This window comes from Dromaius novaehollandiae, chromosome 4 (assembly GCF_036370855.1).
Source record: "Dromaius novaehollandiae isolate bDroNov1 chromosome 4, bDroNov1.hap1, whole genome shotgun sequence".
NCBI classification, from domain to species: Eukaryota; Metazoa; Chordata; class Aves; order Casuariiformes; family Dromaiidae; genus Dromaius; species Dromaius novaehollandiae.
Window position 1 is genome coordinate 63,417,019 of NC_088101.1, and position 17,323 is coordinate 63,434,341.

Sequence of the window (17,323 nt, forward strand, 5' to 3'; positions counted from 1 at the left end):
ACAGCAGCCACCCTCAGCTTCCAAGGCACGGGCTCCTGCCTTCCTCCTCGCGCCTGCTCTCGTGCTCCCATAATACTGCCGGGGGACGAGAAAACTGATCCAAGTGAAAATTAATCACCTTTACTGAGTGAACCCAAATATCAGCTGGTTTAAAATAATCACCAAGTCGTTCCCTTCATCTTTTCACCAGAAAAGAGAGAGAACTACAGAGTCCTCATCCACCTGCACAGACGCGCTGTGACTGGTGTTAGACAGCCTCCATACAACTACGGACACTGGGTTGCAAGCAGGGCCAGTAGGCATAATGGTACAAATCAAAGAACTGAAGAAACACTTTTACTGTCTAGAAGCTTTAAGAGACTGTGTGCGAGGGTCAGGGTGAATTTTGTGTATTCAGATATAGAAAGCAGACCCCCCCTAAAAAAGTTTAGAAAAAGAGATTAATGAAAAACCTGATTACTCAGCTTTCAAATTTTTTTATTTACTGACATAATCCACTGTATTATGATCTCTTACAGTATGATATTTCTGTAAAAGATCATAATATAGTGGACTATGTCAGTAAAGTGTACTCTTTCCATCCCTCTACCTTGAGGGATACAACACTTACTCCCCCCCCCCACAAAAAGAAAAATACTGAGGAATAGGACACAACTGAACCCTGTCTCAGCCCAGCAGTGGGAGAAACGCTGCCCTCCAGTGCTCCACACCACCTACGGCAGCAAAACTGCTCCTATCCCGTGTGATGTGTTCTCTTCGTTCAATGGCTTTCCATAAACAATACTTTTTTGGAAGTATTGAAAAAAAATTTTTGATGTATTAGAAACATTCGCCTTCCAAAGCCTTTTTAGACCTTTTTCCCAAGTATGGTTGGCTGGCTGAATAACTTTACAATGTGCTAATTCTAGCAAAAAAAAGCAAACCAAACCAGTTAGATGTACAAAACCCTAGTGTAATGAGTCTATGAGATGAGCCTGGATATTTGAAATTGTGCCTTGCTACAGTAGAAGTGACATATTTCAGCCCCTAAACTTCTAGCTGCCAGGTGGAGAGCAATAAAAACCTCTCCAGCTCATTTTGTCTATGCAGAAAACCCCTCCTAGATCTCCAAACTGGAGCTCAGCCCCATTTTCAAGCTCGCTGGAGATCCCGCAATGGGCAGATGGGTGTAAGATGTTGCCCCCCGCAAGGCAGCAACTCCCACTATGCTTTTCCTACACGGGCCACCACACAGGAGCTAGTCCCCTGTGCTTCGGGGCTGCCTAGCGAGGGTGATGGGGGAACCAACACAGCTATGTCTTGTGACGCCTTTTATCCTGCACGCTTTTCATTACACGCAAGAGCCAGGGAAACGGGAAAGCAGCAGTGCTGCAGGCTGGAGGTGACTGGCAGAGGGGAGGGCACATGGGACATTGACTCTTTTCTTGGCAGGTGAGATGCCTCCCTCACCTGATCGCCGGGCTTGATCCGGCCACACTCCCATAGGTGAAGTCAGTGCGCCAAGAAAACACAATGCCTCGTGTACATAAATACATTACTTTAGTTGTTACAGGAGTATTCCAGGATGTCTATTTGCAGTAGCTTCTTAGGTCTACTGATGTAGAGCTGGTTTTCATATTTCTCCTGAACTAAAAAGAAACAAATACCCATCTTCACGTATATTTACATTTAAATGACTGTGTCTGTGAAACAGAGTGTGCTCTCTACTTTGTCACATACAATGACACCCCCAAAGCACAGCTAGCAATCACTGCTCTCCAGCTGAGCTAAAGGAAATGAAGGTTTAACTCAACGAGCACTCTTACGAATACTTATTAATACCTCCTACAGAAGTACAGCATCCAGAGGTGCAAGTCAGTGGAACTCAAAGGGCAGTCAGCTCCATGTGGGGACTTCTGATATCAGACATCCCTCAAGCTCAGTATCTTGTAAGATTAAATTTGAAATTTCTACATAATTATGTATCAGTTGTTTAGGTTTTTTAGATTTATGGTAAATACTCCATCATATCCTGCCCCCTGTTAACCACACAGGGAGTGGCAGCAAGCGTAATGCCTCTTCAGATTCAGCTTACCACTTGCCAATACAAATGGGATCACAAATGTCAGAATCTAGATCTTTCTGTCCGTATAAAGCTTAAAATGACTCTATTGTTCATGACATTTTACAAGGACATATTTACTAAACGCAGCCTGAAGAAGTTACATCCACAGAGCAGTCTCATTTGGTTGACAGTGCCTGCCCACACTGGGTCAATGCAGTATATATAGTTCAGGAACACTGGAGGATTATTAATGCAAAGTTTAGCAAAGCAGATTATTCTAAGCTTGTAAAACTTTCTATCATCTCTGACTCACAGAGATCTGGATCTCTTGCTTGACTTCCTAATTTAAAGATTCACAGGCTTTTTTTTCCTTAAGGTTCTCCTGTACGGTACCTCACAGTGGTGTGCAGACTACTGCACTTTACTGGAAGAAACTGGTCAATGGAATCACCATTTATAAAGGGAAACTCATCAACACTCCCTTGTTTCACTCTCTTTCTGCCTAGTTTTGCAGGACTTAACAAAACATAGTATCTTTAAAACCTTCTCTGTCTGTCCAACTTGGTTGAAATTGGCCTTTTGGTCATACATCAGTTGTTTGCATAAATTCTACTTCCAAAAGAAATCAGTCTAAAAAAATAAGAGCAAGAAAGCCTTAAAAACAAATAGAGCAAAAGCAACTCTATATGTAACCCCTTATCAAATCAAGAAACTCCACCCCATATGCAGCTTCTCACTGAGAGAAGATGAAAGAAAAAGCAACAAGGTGATGATGATTGACTGCATTTTCTTTGGAATTACAGAAGTTAACTATGGTAGTGAGTCCAGTGAAAGATCCTCTGTATAACAGGTCTCTTGAACACTACAGACCTGAACATGAGTAAGTACCCTTTGCTTCCAAAAATGTTTCAGAAGGAGATGCACAAAAATCTGTATGGAAAAACCTAATACTTGCTGAGCAGAAAAAAAAAAATCTTATGTCTTCCTTCTGTTCATAAACTGAATATGTACATTGGAAAAAAACAGAGAAAGAAAACAGAGTGGAGAAAAAGGTCAGATCTTCTAAACTGCCCCTCCTATTAATAGCACTTCCTGTTTTCCATTCTGGCCACACTTATTTCTCCAACTATTCTGCTTATCCAGCTGTAGGTTGTTAAGATTGCATCTGGCTGCTATTATGCCTTACTAAATCTCAGAGGACAAGCTTCGATGGCCAATTTAGGCTTTTTTTTTTTCTTCTTATTTAATACGAGGGAAGTTTTGTGGCTTTCGAAACCTAATAAGACTATTTTCAGTCACAAAACTGTGTCAAACTTGCAAAAATAGTCATTTCACAGTATAGCTGAGCCTGAATAGCCCGCTCCATATGCCTTCAAGTGTGCCACTTTCAAAGCAGTGTGTTTCACATTTATGTTTACACAGAGATGTATATACACACGCTGACATGCTCTTGAGATCACTTAGTTTTGAAGCACACAAAACTTCAGGTTTCTACCCGCATATACAGCTTCTCCCACATTAAGTCCAGCTACATTGCAAACAATACATTAATGTTAGAAATACTTTTGTTATGTGCAGTATCCAGTTAACCAAGGATGTCTCTTTTAAGAGGCAAGAAAAGTGTCTCTGCAGCTATCAAAACTGACAGCTTCCCTACCATTTCAAATATTGAAATTATTTACATAAAATATACCATTTCCTCCTGTTCCTTCTTATTTTTTTATACTGTGGCCTTACAGCAGTGAGCAGGTAGAACGTGGAGAGCTTAAGCTCTGAAATGCAATTTTTAGTGACCCAGAAACCATTATCTGTAGATAGGTTCATTGAGTCATTTTTGGCCTCAGTGTATATCATACTGTTTGGCTCACAGAAGGTGAAATGCATGAAGTGATGCACCTGCACGCTCGTATACAGTGCTCTTCCTTGTCTGTGGTTCTTTAGATCTAGAGAAATTCAAGAAATAAATAAGGGAATGGTAGGAAATCATGGCAAAGCATCACAGACTGCAGAAGCATATGTGAGGCCAATTTCAGTCTGCTATGAAGTGTACACAACTCAACTGAGATCATAAAAGAAATCTAATTCCTTGTGCTAGGCCTGGATTTTTCTAGGAGGTCTCAGTTCCATGTTCCAGCACGGAAGATCAAATAGAAGCACTACCTTCTTCAGACCAATACCTGGTGATGCATTTTTTTTCTCCTCCAGAAATCATTAAACAGCACATATGAAAATCATTCCTTTGCTAGTTAGGTAAGTTAACACAATCAGAATTATGTTACATATGAAGCTGAAAAATAAAAACTCAACAGCTGATGAGCTTGGTATGACCTGAAAGTAGGTGGGAAACTGCAAAGATAATACAAATTGAACACCTGGCAAATATGCCCACTTGTTAAACAAAGCGACCCACATTTCTGAGGTCACATCCATTAGCAACATTTATGAGAGTAAGCAAACAAAGACTTTACCGTCGTAACGACTGGGAGAATCGCATGCTTTCTGAGGGGTCGCCACTCGCAGGAATATCTGCTGTCTCCACGAATGCCGTCGAGTCCTTACAGGGCTGTCAGCACCAACAGCCTGCTGGCTGTGTTTGGACTCGTAGTCACTAAAATTGCGGAATACAGAATGGGGCTTATGAGTAGGTTACCCGAATCTGCCAGTTACAGTGACACATTGTCTACAGTGAATATAAAAAACCAGAACCATCAACTGAGTGCAGCATGCTGTGCACATGCCGGGTCAAACTCTAAGTGTTTGGTGGGTGAGACTGGCTCCTTGGTGGCAGGCTTATACAAGGCTGTACACACCACTCAGGTTCATCAGCAGGGGCTGACAACTCCATGCAGTCTAAAGTTTAAGTTAATTTTCAGCTTTTTTTGCAGCAATGCATCCAACGCACAATGCATAAAGACACACATACACTCCAAGCTACTTTTACCATTCTGCTGTTTAACTGCCTTCCACAAAATCTAGCAATTATTCATAGGAGAAACACAAAATGCTGTTGATGCCTTTTATCAGCAGACATGAAGGAGCTTTGTAAACATAAAGTAAGCTTCCACCTTCTGTGAACTACATAGGTAGTATACTCCTTCAGAGATACAGACTTGGAGCAAATCTTTTAACATCCGTGTTCCCACATCACACTCTGAAATGAGCAACAATCCAAGGAACAGTTTCCAGAAACCTTGGATACTACTCCTTCGATGTAATCCACTGACTATACACAGAGGTTTTTTTGTCAAAATATTAAATAAAATAATGAACAGCAACGCTGTCATCCTATTAAAAATCCCACTAAGAACTTTCACCTGTTACATATTTAAATAGTTCAATTCACTGCTTCATTCCAAACCTTTGCTAAGGGGTTTCATGAGTCTTTGTTCAAGCTGAAAAGGATAAATGAACTGTAGCTCTGGCAGCAACTGGGAGTAGCAGCTGACAAGCCAGGAATCACTCCACTGGTGAAGTGGTCCTTCTACTGGAGGACCCTGACATTATTTAGGATGAACCATGGATTCTATAAAACTGAAAATCTCTAACAAAGTCCTTTGGCAGGAGTAACCACAGGAGTACACAGATGAAAAGTCGCATGATCACAACAACAAAATAAATGATTTCTGCAATCTTTATATGAGAAAAGTCTGGGCTAGCTCCATCCTTTTCAGAGCAATCACATGCAAAATACATGCAAGTGAACCGTTGCACAAATCGTGTTTCACAAGTGCAAAAAGCATTTGAAATATTTCAAACAAAGAAACCTTTGAATAGTACACTTTTACCTTGAGGCTTAAAGAAAGAACCCTACCTTGTTGTGCTCCTAAAGTCAGAGGTGTTATTTTCATCTACAGGAGCCAGAAATTTTAAGAAATTTGGCACAGAAGAGGAAGAATGAAGCTTTTTCCTTAAGGCAGTACGGTAGGAGATGCTGAGAGCGCAGTTGGGAAAAGTGTAGTTTAGAATGAGGAAGTATAAATGCACAGAATAAAAATAATATATATGGCAAGTTTCAAACAAAAAGCAGCTAACTCTTGAAGGCATGAATACCAAGGAAACCAAAGTCAAAACTAAAGCTATTAACAAAGCGCTACTTTGAAAGACGTATTTGGGCCAACTAAAATGTTCCAATATAAATAAATCTATTTCCAGTAAATTTGTTAATCTTTGCCATACCCCAAGATTTCTAGTGCATGTTTCAAGCAAATTCCTTTAATCTAGTAAGAACTGATGCCAACTTTATCATTGAACATCTACTTAAATTGAGTTCCAATGACTAAGTTTTGAGAAAAGGGGTAAGAAAAGTTGACGCTTTGATAATCACTGTGCTGGCAAATGAAAATTAAAACTTCAGCAAACAGCATTTTGTAAAGCATTAGCAAGGTTTTATTCAGACAAGCTTGGAGGTTTTAAGATAAAAGCTGAGTTTTCTGACTGATCATTTGAGATTGCTACTCTATTTATGCAACAGACAGAAGCCCTGATCAAATTTCATTAACATTCTTCTGGCCAACATAATTCCTGATTCTGTTCTTTCTGTTAAGTAATGAGCTACTAGCACACTCAGAATAAGGTTAATACAGGGAAATAAGAACCATCCAGCTAAAGTTTCTCTATGGAATAAAAACCTAGAAAGGCTGATGATGCCAGAAGACACATCTTAGAAAAGTACACAAAAACATGCAGGTAGGGGAACTTACTCCTTATGAACTATGTTGTAAAAAGAACTGATAAACCATAATGACATAACTGGATGGCATATAGCACTGCTTGCTAAAGAAAATGTGAGTGGGGATGGGGGGGGAATACTTTGGGAAGATCACTAGTATGAAGTAAAGCAGTTCTTTCATAGCTAGTAATAAGCGCAAAAAATATAAAGCTGTAGCATGGTGCGCTACAGCTACATGGTACTGTAAAAAGGTTTCACTTAAAATTGGATAGCAATTCAATTATAAATACAGGGTAATTTCACTCAGAGAATTACAATAACCTGAACAGTTTGATTTTATTGATTTAAACTCATTAACTTATTTGATATCCCTATCAACTTGATTTTTAAGTCCTGTTGCTTAGAGGTTCAATACAGCATACCCTTTAACGATAGGGAAAGGGAAGAACTTGCTACTGTACGTGCAGAATCTAGTACAAAATTTACTTGGAAAGAATCTACTTCTGAGAATTTAACCTTCGGGATTCAAATAAGGAGACATTAGCATGGTGTTCAGAACTAGATGAGTGTTATGAAAATAACGAGTACAGAGGACATTGTAGATACATATTTCCCCCTCCCCTCGAGCTACACCATACATTTGAGGTGAAGCCAAATTAAGAAAAATGCTAGTTAGTATTTTTGGCAAATACAACTCGAAGGGTTTCATGGTCAAGAATTTTAGGGAGCTCACTGTTTCAGACTTTCAGGGAAATGAAGGGTTAATGTCCTTTTCCTCAATTTTCTCTGTATGTATTTTCATTCCAAGAAACAGAAGTAACAGAAAAATAGCATCTGATATTGGTAAAGGCAACCAAAACAAACACAGGTGCTGCTTTGGAATCTGCTCTCCACTACCCAGCTATTTCTTTCTCCACTTATGTTGTTAATTTGCCTTTAACATCAAGCACAAAAAATACATGAATATGCTTCTGTGTCACCATGAACAAAATGGAACAGAACTGATTGATTGTCTCAGGAGAGACAGACAAAGCTGAATCACAGGTTCTTGGCAACTAAATCCCTGGCACAATTTAATCAGTGCTGCTGTCTGCTGCATAACAAAAGCACCTGATCCGAAAATAAGTCACGTCTAAAAGAATTTCATTTCAATAAAGCAAAAAATTACTTCATGATGCAGTGCTACAGTCAGTAGCAGAGGAGTTGAGATCTCCCCCTCTCCCTCTCAAATCTACCACCTTAAACTATTATTTACACCGCAGAGCTTCGTATTTATGACACAGTAAAACAGACCCTACCCCAAACCACAGACAGTGGCTAGCTCACCTCTTTTGTGTAAAATGCCCACTTTGCTCTCCACTTGCATTATGCCTTAGATATTTAAAAAAGTTGGGTGAAGAGGCTGAGGGATTAAGACGAGCTAGAGTAGGAGAAGGTGCAAGTTGACCGGAAGAACTTTTAGATTCGCTGACAGACGTGTTCAAGCCGTATAGTGGGATTCCAACCAGGTGGATGGAGTTGAGGTAACAGAAAGAACAAAACAAAGAAACAGAGGGGAGGGGGGAAGGAGAAAAAAAAAAAAAAAGAAAGAGAAAGAGAAGTGAAATTGCTTGAAAGTGACCTGGCCAGTACAAATGAACTATTCCCTATGTTTTTCTCAGTCAAGGCTCTGTGAGAGGCTGAACATTGTAATCCAACCAGAAAACTCCCAAATATATACTTAGAGGCTTCAGCAAGGCATTTCAGGATACGACTAAATTTAAACTCCAAGGTAACATCAATGACACCCCCTTTATGTGCTTCTCCTTGGTGAGATGTTGCACCTTTTGAAGAACTAAATCTCTTTACACTTTGGAAACAACTTACGGATTGGGGTAAGCTGTTCAAAACACTTGTTCACGATTTGTTCAAAGATAATCCTTGAGGAGATTTTTGAAAACTTTAAGTAGAATTTTCTTTAAAGTCTTCCATTTCCCCCAGTTGTGTACTTTACCTGGGAGAGGTGAGTAACTGATTTCTTTTTGGGTCAAGTTACGTGAGGGTGCAGGCACATTCAGGTCTTACTGAAAATTACCTGATCAAACCCAAAGAGCAATAGCCATAATTAACTTTTAGCTGCACTTCTATTTTAAAATAAGAACTGATTGAACAAGCAGCCACAGCTGTCAGAACAACTCTCACAAGGGTGACACACCAACAAGACACAAGCTCTAAGCTGCACTACAAACACACTCCAATATTTAAGAATCAAAAAGGTTCAAAGAAGGGACAAAAAGGCATCCCCGGTTATGTTTTCGTTTTAATATTAAAATGCGCTTTCTTCATTGTCATCACCTACTTTAGGCATGTTCTTTTACTGCCCTGCCTCCTGCAGGGGAAAACAAGCTGCAACACATGCAGATTTCCTACTGTTTAACTTGTGTAAACGAGCAGTTTTGGCAGTAAAACAGAAGTCTACAGAAATTTTTTCACAATACTTGGAAAAGGCCAGATAGAGGGAGGGAAGAAAACTGCCATAAAGTTAAGAGGAGATTTTAGAGATGTAGAGGCATACTTGTAAAGGAGGATAGCTTGAAGAATATTTGCACGAAGACAGTCAGTAGCTTGTTTTTGTGAGCAAAACCTACAAAGGCTCATCTAAAACCCAGACAGGAATCTCACTCCTCTCAAAAATTAGGCAATTTAAGTCAGTTTTGTATGTTTTCTTAAAGTTTGATCTTAAATATTTCACAAATTCACCAAATCAAAGTTCTCAGCATCACAAAGGCTACAGGATTTCTCTCCGTAAGTAGAGTACATAAAAGTAGAATTTATTATACTGCTTGCAGGTCAAAACAACAAAAATTACTGAATATTGCTTTCAAAAATATAATTAACTCCTCAGGAGCAATCCTATATTGTGCTTACACCTATTTTTTTTAACATTTACTGTGGAACTGCATGTTCCACGTTTTATCTCCCCTGTGGGACACACAGGGCTAAATGCGCTTTTAAACAGGATACCCACAAACCTCAGAAAGCATGACACATTGCTATGATGCATTTGTTATCCACTAAGAGGACATACCTGGTATGCAGTTATCATCCCCAAATATGCCCTCAACAAACCAAATCATATCCTGCTTCTGGTAAGTCTTACTTTCTCTCGTGAGGAGTCTCTGTGCTCACAGAGTGATACCTCATAAGTTTCCTCTGCGGAACAGACGGCGACTTTTCAACAGGCTCCAGAGACTCCCGGCTTGTTGTTGGCAAATGGCTCAGGGTGTTTGCTCGCCGTCGAAAGCTTTGCTGAGGCAACTTCACAGCCTGCTCAGTGGGATAGCTATCCTGGTCACTGGAGAGATCACCTGCTGAGCCACTGGTCTTGACAGGGTTTTCTGTAGGAAGGATAGGAAGCCTCTCTCTCTCTTTTTCACACAGAGGTGGTTCCTAGCAATGCAAAAACTAGAGTTATAAATACGTGGTGATAAAAATCAATTTTTGAGGTTGCAGCTCCATGTCACACACTTCAAAGAGACCTGCTTCAAACCTGGACATTTTTATCATGATATCTCAGAAACAGAAGCACTGATACCTTACAGTTTTGTTGTTAATCAAGCACGTCGACAAATCACAGTCTCCATTGTACGGAATAGAATAAAAATAAAAAAATAATTTCAAGAATAACTGTATTTTATAATATGTCGAGGACAACTCACAAGAAGTGAGAAATGAACAGATTGGGCAGGTTTAGATAAAGTGACAACAATGAAAAAGGAAGCATTTCAGAGTAGTGGATGTTTAGCATCCCATATAACATTGTAAGATTTTATTTTATAAATTCTAAATCTCTAGTCTGAGAACTTCCGCAAAGGACTTTGATCCTACACCTGTGCCAGTCCAAAACTACGAACTTCTCTTTTTTTCCCCACCTCATGCACACCTTGCAAAGTCGGCCATCCTTTAAAAAACATGAGCAGAAAGGGTAGACTCTTCATTACCTGAAGGCAGGAGTCCACTAGGTGACTTAATGCTAGAGCAAATGGCACAGATTTAATAGCTTTATCCAAGTCTGCAGAGTGCTAGGCTACATCCAAGGAGGAAGACCATCTTTCTCCTCTGTGCTGTTTGTTTATATTGTTTTGTTCAGACTAAAAGCTTTCTAACCATGCAAACGGGGGAAAATATTCTATTTTTGGTTTAGTTTTGCAGTTCTTATGAATGCAAGCCTGCATTCATGGCATGTACTTTCAGTGCTGTCATATTATGATGATCAGATCAGGATCATCAGCATGAAAATTATTGCAGCGGTTTTGCTTAACATTGTTACAAGATTTAGATGATGATAATCATATCATATTTTATTTCAAATATATGGATAGATATACACAATAAGAAATATACATATTATGTACATATTTCTATATAGTATAATACATTTCTAACTCAAATGGAACCCCAATTCAAATGGAACCTCTTTTACAGCGCAGGAAATAGACTGAAAGGCCTAAAGGCAACTTGAAACTTCTGCAGAATGGAAACTTAGATTTAATAGGAATCCTACTTCGTCACAAAGTATGGAAATCTTGTAGAAGCTCCACAGATAACAGCTCCTTACCAATGGTAAAATGTTACCATTTTACTGACATGCAACTGCTATTTCTTAATCTGAATCTCTGTTATTAGTAAGCAGGGAAAATTACTTTGTTCAAGTTGTTCCTCAGAGTATTCAAAGACATCTTAACATATTATACACATGAAAAATTATCTGGGTAACAAACTTACAAATTCTAAAAATTTGCAAAATAGCTTCAAGCTAGAAAAAAAACAAAAGGGAAAGGTAGAGGCTGACTGACGATGCTGCCTACAATGGATGCAGCCCCATCACCTTCAGAGGGATTCTGCGCTGGAATAAAGGCCAGTCTTCCAGCGGCAGCAGGATTCTTACTGGTAAGAAAAGAGGTACATAGCTACCCCCTACTTTGTCATACTGCTCTTTCCATTCTGTTTGACTGTTCTGTGGTCTGTTTCTTTTCACGTATAATCGGTAGGCAATGAGGTTGCCTACTCACAAAAAATAACCAAACCAAAATACAAAATGTTCAAACAAAGAACAGTTATATGATCAGTTGGTAACTGCATTTCACATCTGACTAGTTGTTTTAGGGAATATTAACTGAAGCTTCTAAATATATACATTCACTACAGACTTTACTCACTTTACTTGTGCTGCTTAACGTGCTGGACATGGAGCTCTCCAAATCCATGCTACCAGAACTATCTAGCGGACCTCTGGCTTTACTGCCCTATAGAAATAAAGCACACCAACAGTTAGTATTATAATATAGAAAGACTCCAGCATACCATAAAATAAAAATAAAAAATATTTGCTTGATGCAGTCAGAATCTGTAACTTCTGAGGTCAGCATCAAATTTAATTCCCTTTTAATTAAGTGGCTTCAATCAGGGCAGTCACTGACATTTTAAAGGATTCTATGCAATTAGTGAACTCTCACTAGCAATTTTGTGCATGTCTGTGGACACATGAGCTTTCGGATGCATCACAGCCTAACTCTTTTATGTGGAAATACACACACACACACTTTCTATGACACATACACAATTACCTATTGCATGCATTGCACTGTAACTATTGTTAAACTACTTTCTGTGGTCCAAACAGGAAATTTTCACACTAAGTACTTGTTATCAAGATACAAAAAGAGGAAAAGGCTGTCTATTACAAAGGACTGAAAACCATATTAATTTAATGCACTGCAAAACATCACTTCTGGTGACTTCCATTTCAATGCCTACAAATCAGAAAACATAATCAAATATTTTTGCATAATCTCTTAAACTCTGATGTTGTTATGTAATTTAGAGAAATTTCAAAAACCTCCTGAAGAATTCTTACGTGTTTACATCCCTATGGAACTAGTATCTCCCTAGCCCTAAAAAGTAACATTACTTTATGTTCTGAAGTAAACGCTTATGTTCTTTGAACTGTTATTCCAGGTACAATTTAATAAACTGGTATTATTCATGATAGCGAATATTCTCTCTCTGAACCCCAGGCAAAATGTTTTGTCTCAGATCTGATCAAAATGAAGAATTTTCATCAACACAGCTATGACAGTGAAAACGCAAATTATATACAACTGTGCTCATATAAGCACAGTTTACAAAAGTTTGGACAAACTGGCAAATATTAGAACAGTAACCATTACTAGTGTTAGTGTAATTACACTAATGGTACATCCCAAACATCCCAAACACACCCACATCAGGATTTCATGGGGGTGAACTCTATAAATGCTGTTCAGGACGTAATGAGGGGAGATATGCAGCTAAAAATCCTAGCTCTATGCATAATTATATCAGAAAATGTGCTTTTGCCATTATCAGTCGTTTCATGGGAGCAGGTTAGGTGTGAAATAAGCTTTGAAAGCCTAGTTTTAGCAGTACAAGCTGAATCTATGTTAAAAATGTTCTGCCAATAAATACTAGATCTTGCTTCAGTTTATCTTTTTGAGTATGGGAAATGAGAATGCCCAATTTATCTTTAGCATTTGTAGTTTGGTTTTCTACCATGTATCAACTCTTGTTTATCTTCTCCCTAAAAAAAAAAAGTTCTCATTTTTTAATCCAATGTGAGGCAGAAGTCTTTCCAAGTCTCCAATTATCATCCTCAGTCCTTTTCCTGAACCCCTTCTGCTTTGCCCTGTATCTGTTTTGAAATGAGGTGCAAAGCAAAGAACATTCAAAGAGAAGGCATTCTGTAGGTTTAAGCAGTGCTTAAACGTGACATCTGATTTGTTTTCTTAATGACTGCTGTATATTTAACAGGTATTTTCAGCCAACTACTCATGAAAAGTAAACTTTTCTGCAGTGTGTTTACTTGGAGACCACTATCACATAGGAGTTGTTCCCACCAATCGGTATTGCCAGACACCGTTTACAATAAATTTTACTTGATGTGATATTGCCCACATGCCTGGATAACATTAGTGCCTTCTAAAGTTCATTACACTCCTTGTGTTCAAATGTTCTCTTGCATTTAAGAGCTCTGATGCCTTATTATTTATCAGTTCTTCTGTATCAGTATTAAATACTATCTTATTAAGAATCCTTAGTTAGTTCTAAAATTATTTCCTTCTACATAAAAAATGAACAATTATTGTTACTTTTTTGAACCCACAAAGAGAACTAAAACCATGGTTATTTTTCAAAAAGTTCTCATGATAGACTTCATACTCACTTTTCGAAAAGCCTATATACCCTATTTCTTCATCTAGCAATTAGTTCACTTCCTCTAAGACCATGGTATTTTCTTTACCGAAGCCATGCTTTGTTTTGTCTTCTTCTAGCGTATACACCCAAGTATTTTTAATCGCTCTGCCTTTAATAGCCACTTAGCTACAGCCTGGAAAGCTGTAGATATGATATATCTATCATTCGAATATATAAAACAATGAAATTATGCTCAGAGCCAATAAACATGAAGATACTTACACGTGATAAAATATTTTCAAATGATTCTGTCAGAGATCTTTTTGCTTTGTTCTTTAACATATCTAATCTGAACCTTGGAGTACTGCTGGGCACCTCATTTCCAGCATTCTCGGCAGGGGGTTGTGAAGTCTGTAAGTTTTGAAAAATGTAAATGTAAAAAATACACAACAGTATGGAGCAAAATCTCAATGAACAGTCCAAAGACTCCCTGTAACATAAATCAGTGCTTTCCCCTGGAGTACTTGACTTCTCATGCCTTTTTCTCTACTGATACTTACAGTGAAATTTACCAAGATACTCTAAAATAGGATCAGGAAATCTATTCAAATTCTGTTTGTTAAGTAGAGCACAGCATGCTTCAGAACAATTGCTATTTCAATAGAGATTTACGGCTCTGTTGACAAATCATCTTCAGTGCCAAAGCGCAATTTAAAAAATTCTAAACACAAGTGAAACAGGATGGAGATTTCTGATGAGGTTTATTTTTCTCCAGTCGTAAGATTAATGAAACTAGATGAAGTCCACAGCTAATAAGAACCCTCAGTGTCTCCATTCGCTACAAAATGGGGCTTTCTGAGGGCTAGGAAGATGTATAATAATGCAACTCCTCTACATATTTCACCCATAGGAACATCTCCACTTTAAAGCCAAGAGTCATTCGAGAGTTGTGCTTTTTAAATAAATATTTCAGCCCATTTTTAGAGCTTGTGAACAGTACTGAAGCAAATACAGAAATGATAGTATTTTGCAAGTATTATCACTCAAACCTAATACTCACAGTAGAAACCAGAGCACAGTTCTCAGAGTTATTTTGGGGGGCTTCAGTTGAGGCTTCCAGGCATCATAGTCTTCTCTACCTGGCCCTAATTTCAGAGACTTGAATGCTTGTCCTTTGTAACTGTTACCACATACTATTAGTACATGGACAGAAAAATAGCTCTCAGACACTAGCACATCATCACTAAATGAGGCTGTATATAATTTTAAAACATTCTATTTCCAGTATGACAAAATGAGATACTTCTGTATTTTCCTTTTAAATACTATTTTAAAAAAGGTGGAGGCAAGCATGAAAATGAATCTGCGCAGAAAAGAAAGAAACAAAGATATCAAGATATCATGGGTTAATTTCCAAGAAAAATATACTGCCAGAGCACAAGTTCAAAGGTATCTGCTATTACACAGCTCTGGAGATAAACAATCAGAGTAAATATAAAACGCTATGCTAAGACAAATGATGGACTGAGGGCGAATCAACTCTGTTCCTAGAGCCCTGGCATCTCTGCAAGTATCACATTAGCCAATTAAGGTGCCAGGAGTGGAACAAACTGACTGCAGCAGGCCCTAGGAGTATTCAAATCACACCAAAGAGAAATTGTCTTGTTTCATATATGCCTACTTCCAAGCCATTCAGGATTGACAACTATTTGATAGCTGGCATTAGTCCAAATGAAAATATTTCAGATATGATGAAAAAAACAACCTCAGGCAATGTTTCCTCCTGTCCTGCCCAAACTACACTGTTTTTTCCCCTAAATCCACATATTTCTGATGAGATGCCCAAGACAAAAATCAGAAAACAAAACGTGCAAAGTTTGCTTCCTGCTTTCTCAGAGGTCAGTAATTAATCAGTAAGTCATAAAAAAGAGAAGAGACTAAAAAAAACAAACCCACAGTAAATGAAGAGTGGCTGCTATTTCCCCAGTTTCTTCAGGGGTCTAATCACTCTTTATATATTCATTTACTAGTTCATAGCATAAATAGACAATAGGGGGCATTACAGTGGATTTATCAGCCAGTGATGGTGGGAATCAGGCAAGATTTCGGAAGGGGTTAAATGACCCCAAGTGCAAGCTTTCAGAGAAGGGAGGCTGACCTTGTTTTCAAATACAGGCCTCCTTGAGGTGCCTCAAGCTGGTCACAAACTAAGACAGCCAAAATCATTAATTCCTTCTGAAAATCTTAATGGTGCTGAATAAACATAGCCAGTTAAACAGCATCAGCCCTACACCCTGTTACCTGTTCTACTGTACCTATTCCTTAACAACATGATAAAGAACAAAGTAGGTCAGGCCTTTGGAAACGCGTGAAATGCTGCTGTTTCTGCAGCAATGTGCTCCTCAGCTACTTCTTCAGGCCGCTTCAGTGGTCTGCATGCAAAAAATAACTTCCAGCTATTAAGTAAATGCAGCAGTCTTTACCAAGAACCAAGTCCAATGCTTTGGCAGGGCATCAACTCACACAGAGACAGACAGGGCAAGTGCCACACATTAGCTGAGAGAAAATACAAGTTTTTTATATATTCCCTGAGATGTGTTGAATTTCCATTGCAGTGAGAAGAAAGAAACAACCAAATTAGTGCTTCACCTAATTATTCTTCCTAGGCCTGAAAACAGTCTGTACCAGGCACTTCAAAACATACGACATACGTCTATTTTTGCACCTGACAATAGCCTATAACCTCAAGCAAAACCAGCTTTCACCACTGCTGACAGCTTGAAGTTCCAAAATGCCAGTGATGGAAATTTACTTCTGGAAAGATCGTAAAAATGGAATAGGAGATTTTTCCTGACTGCCCCTTACATGAACGGAAACTGAATGATTACTTACCTGCTTTGCTTCTCCAACGTGAACATGGTCCCTCTGTTTTTCTTCATACATGTTTCTCAAAACAGAGATAACCAACTCATTCTCTTTTTGATCATTTCTTGGTCTTAATTTCTTTAACAAAAAAAGCACAAGCATAGTAATTACACCATTCAGGTAACAGTCTGCAAATACTTCACTCTTTTCATTTTGTCACTCAAGATGCAGGTAGTCGGAGATCACGTTTAACTTAGTTAATGCTCCTCCATACATCCACTAGAGGACACCAGTGGCTCGAGCGAAACAGCACAGCAGCCAGAGAAACACCTGGAGCACACTTCATAAATGACAACTATCATGCAAGTCAGCCTTGTTCAAAGGAAAAACTAGGCCAGCTAACTCAGGCATAAATAGCCACAAACAATAGAGGCTTTAAAATATATTTTATCAATTTGTTTTTGACATAAACACAAGTACGGTTCTGTGTCTGTAGCACACAGTTACCAAGAAGCACATGACCATTCCACTGC

At 38.6% G+C, this 17,323-nt stretch overlaps 1 protein-coding gene across 8 annotated transcripts in view; it reads right to left on the reverse strand.

The window, feature by feature from the left end:
• TBC1D1 (TBC1 domain family member 1) overlaps positions 1-17,323 on the reverse strand; it is a 118,691-nt gene that overhangs the window by 31,045 nt on the left and 70,323 nt on the right. For 5 of the 8 annotated variants that reach the window (XM_064511304.1, XM_064511305.1, XM_064511310.1 and 2 more), the window contains 7 exons: positions 16,818-16,928; positions 14,208-14,336; positions 11,912-11,998; positions 9,853-10,142; positions 8,040-8,180; positions 5,856-5,975; positions 4,513-4,652 (listed from right to left, as the gene is read on the reverse strand). In XM_064511304.1, the coding sequence (XP_064367374.1) occupies positions 4,513-4,652; positions 5,856-5,975; positions 8,040-8,180; positions 9,853-10,142; positions 11,912-11,998; positions 14,208-14,336; positions 16,818-16,928 (1,018 nt within the window). The remainder of the gene's footprint in view (positions 1-4,512; positions 4,653-5,855; positions 5,976-8,039; positions 8,181-9,852; positions 10,143-11,911; positions 11,999-14,207; positions 14,337-16,817; positions 16,929-17,323) is intronic. The other 3 variants (XM_064511306.1, XM_064511308.1, XM_064511307.1) reach the window with 3 other exon arrangements.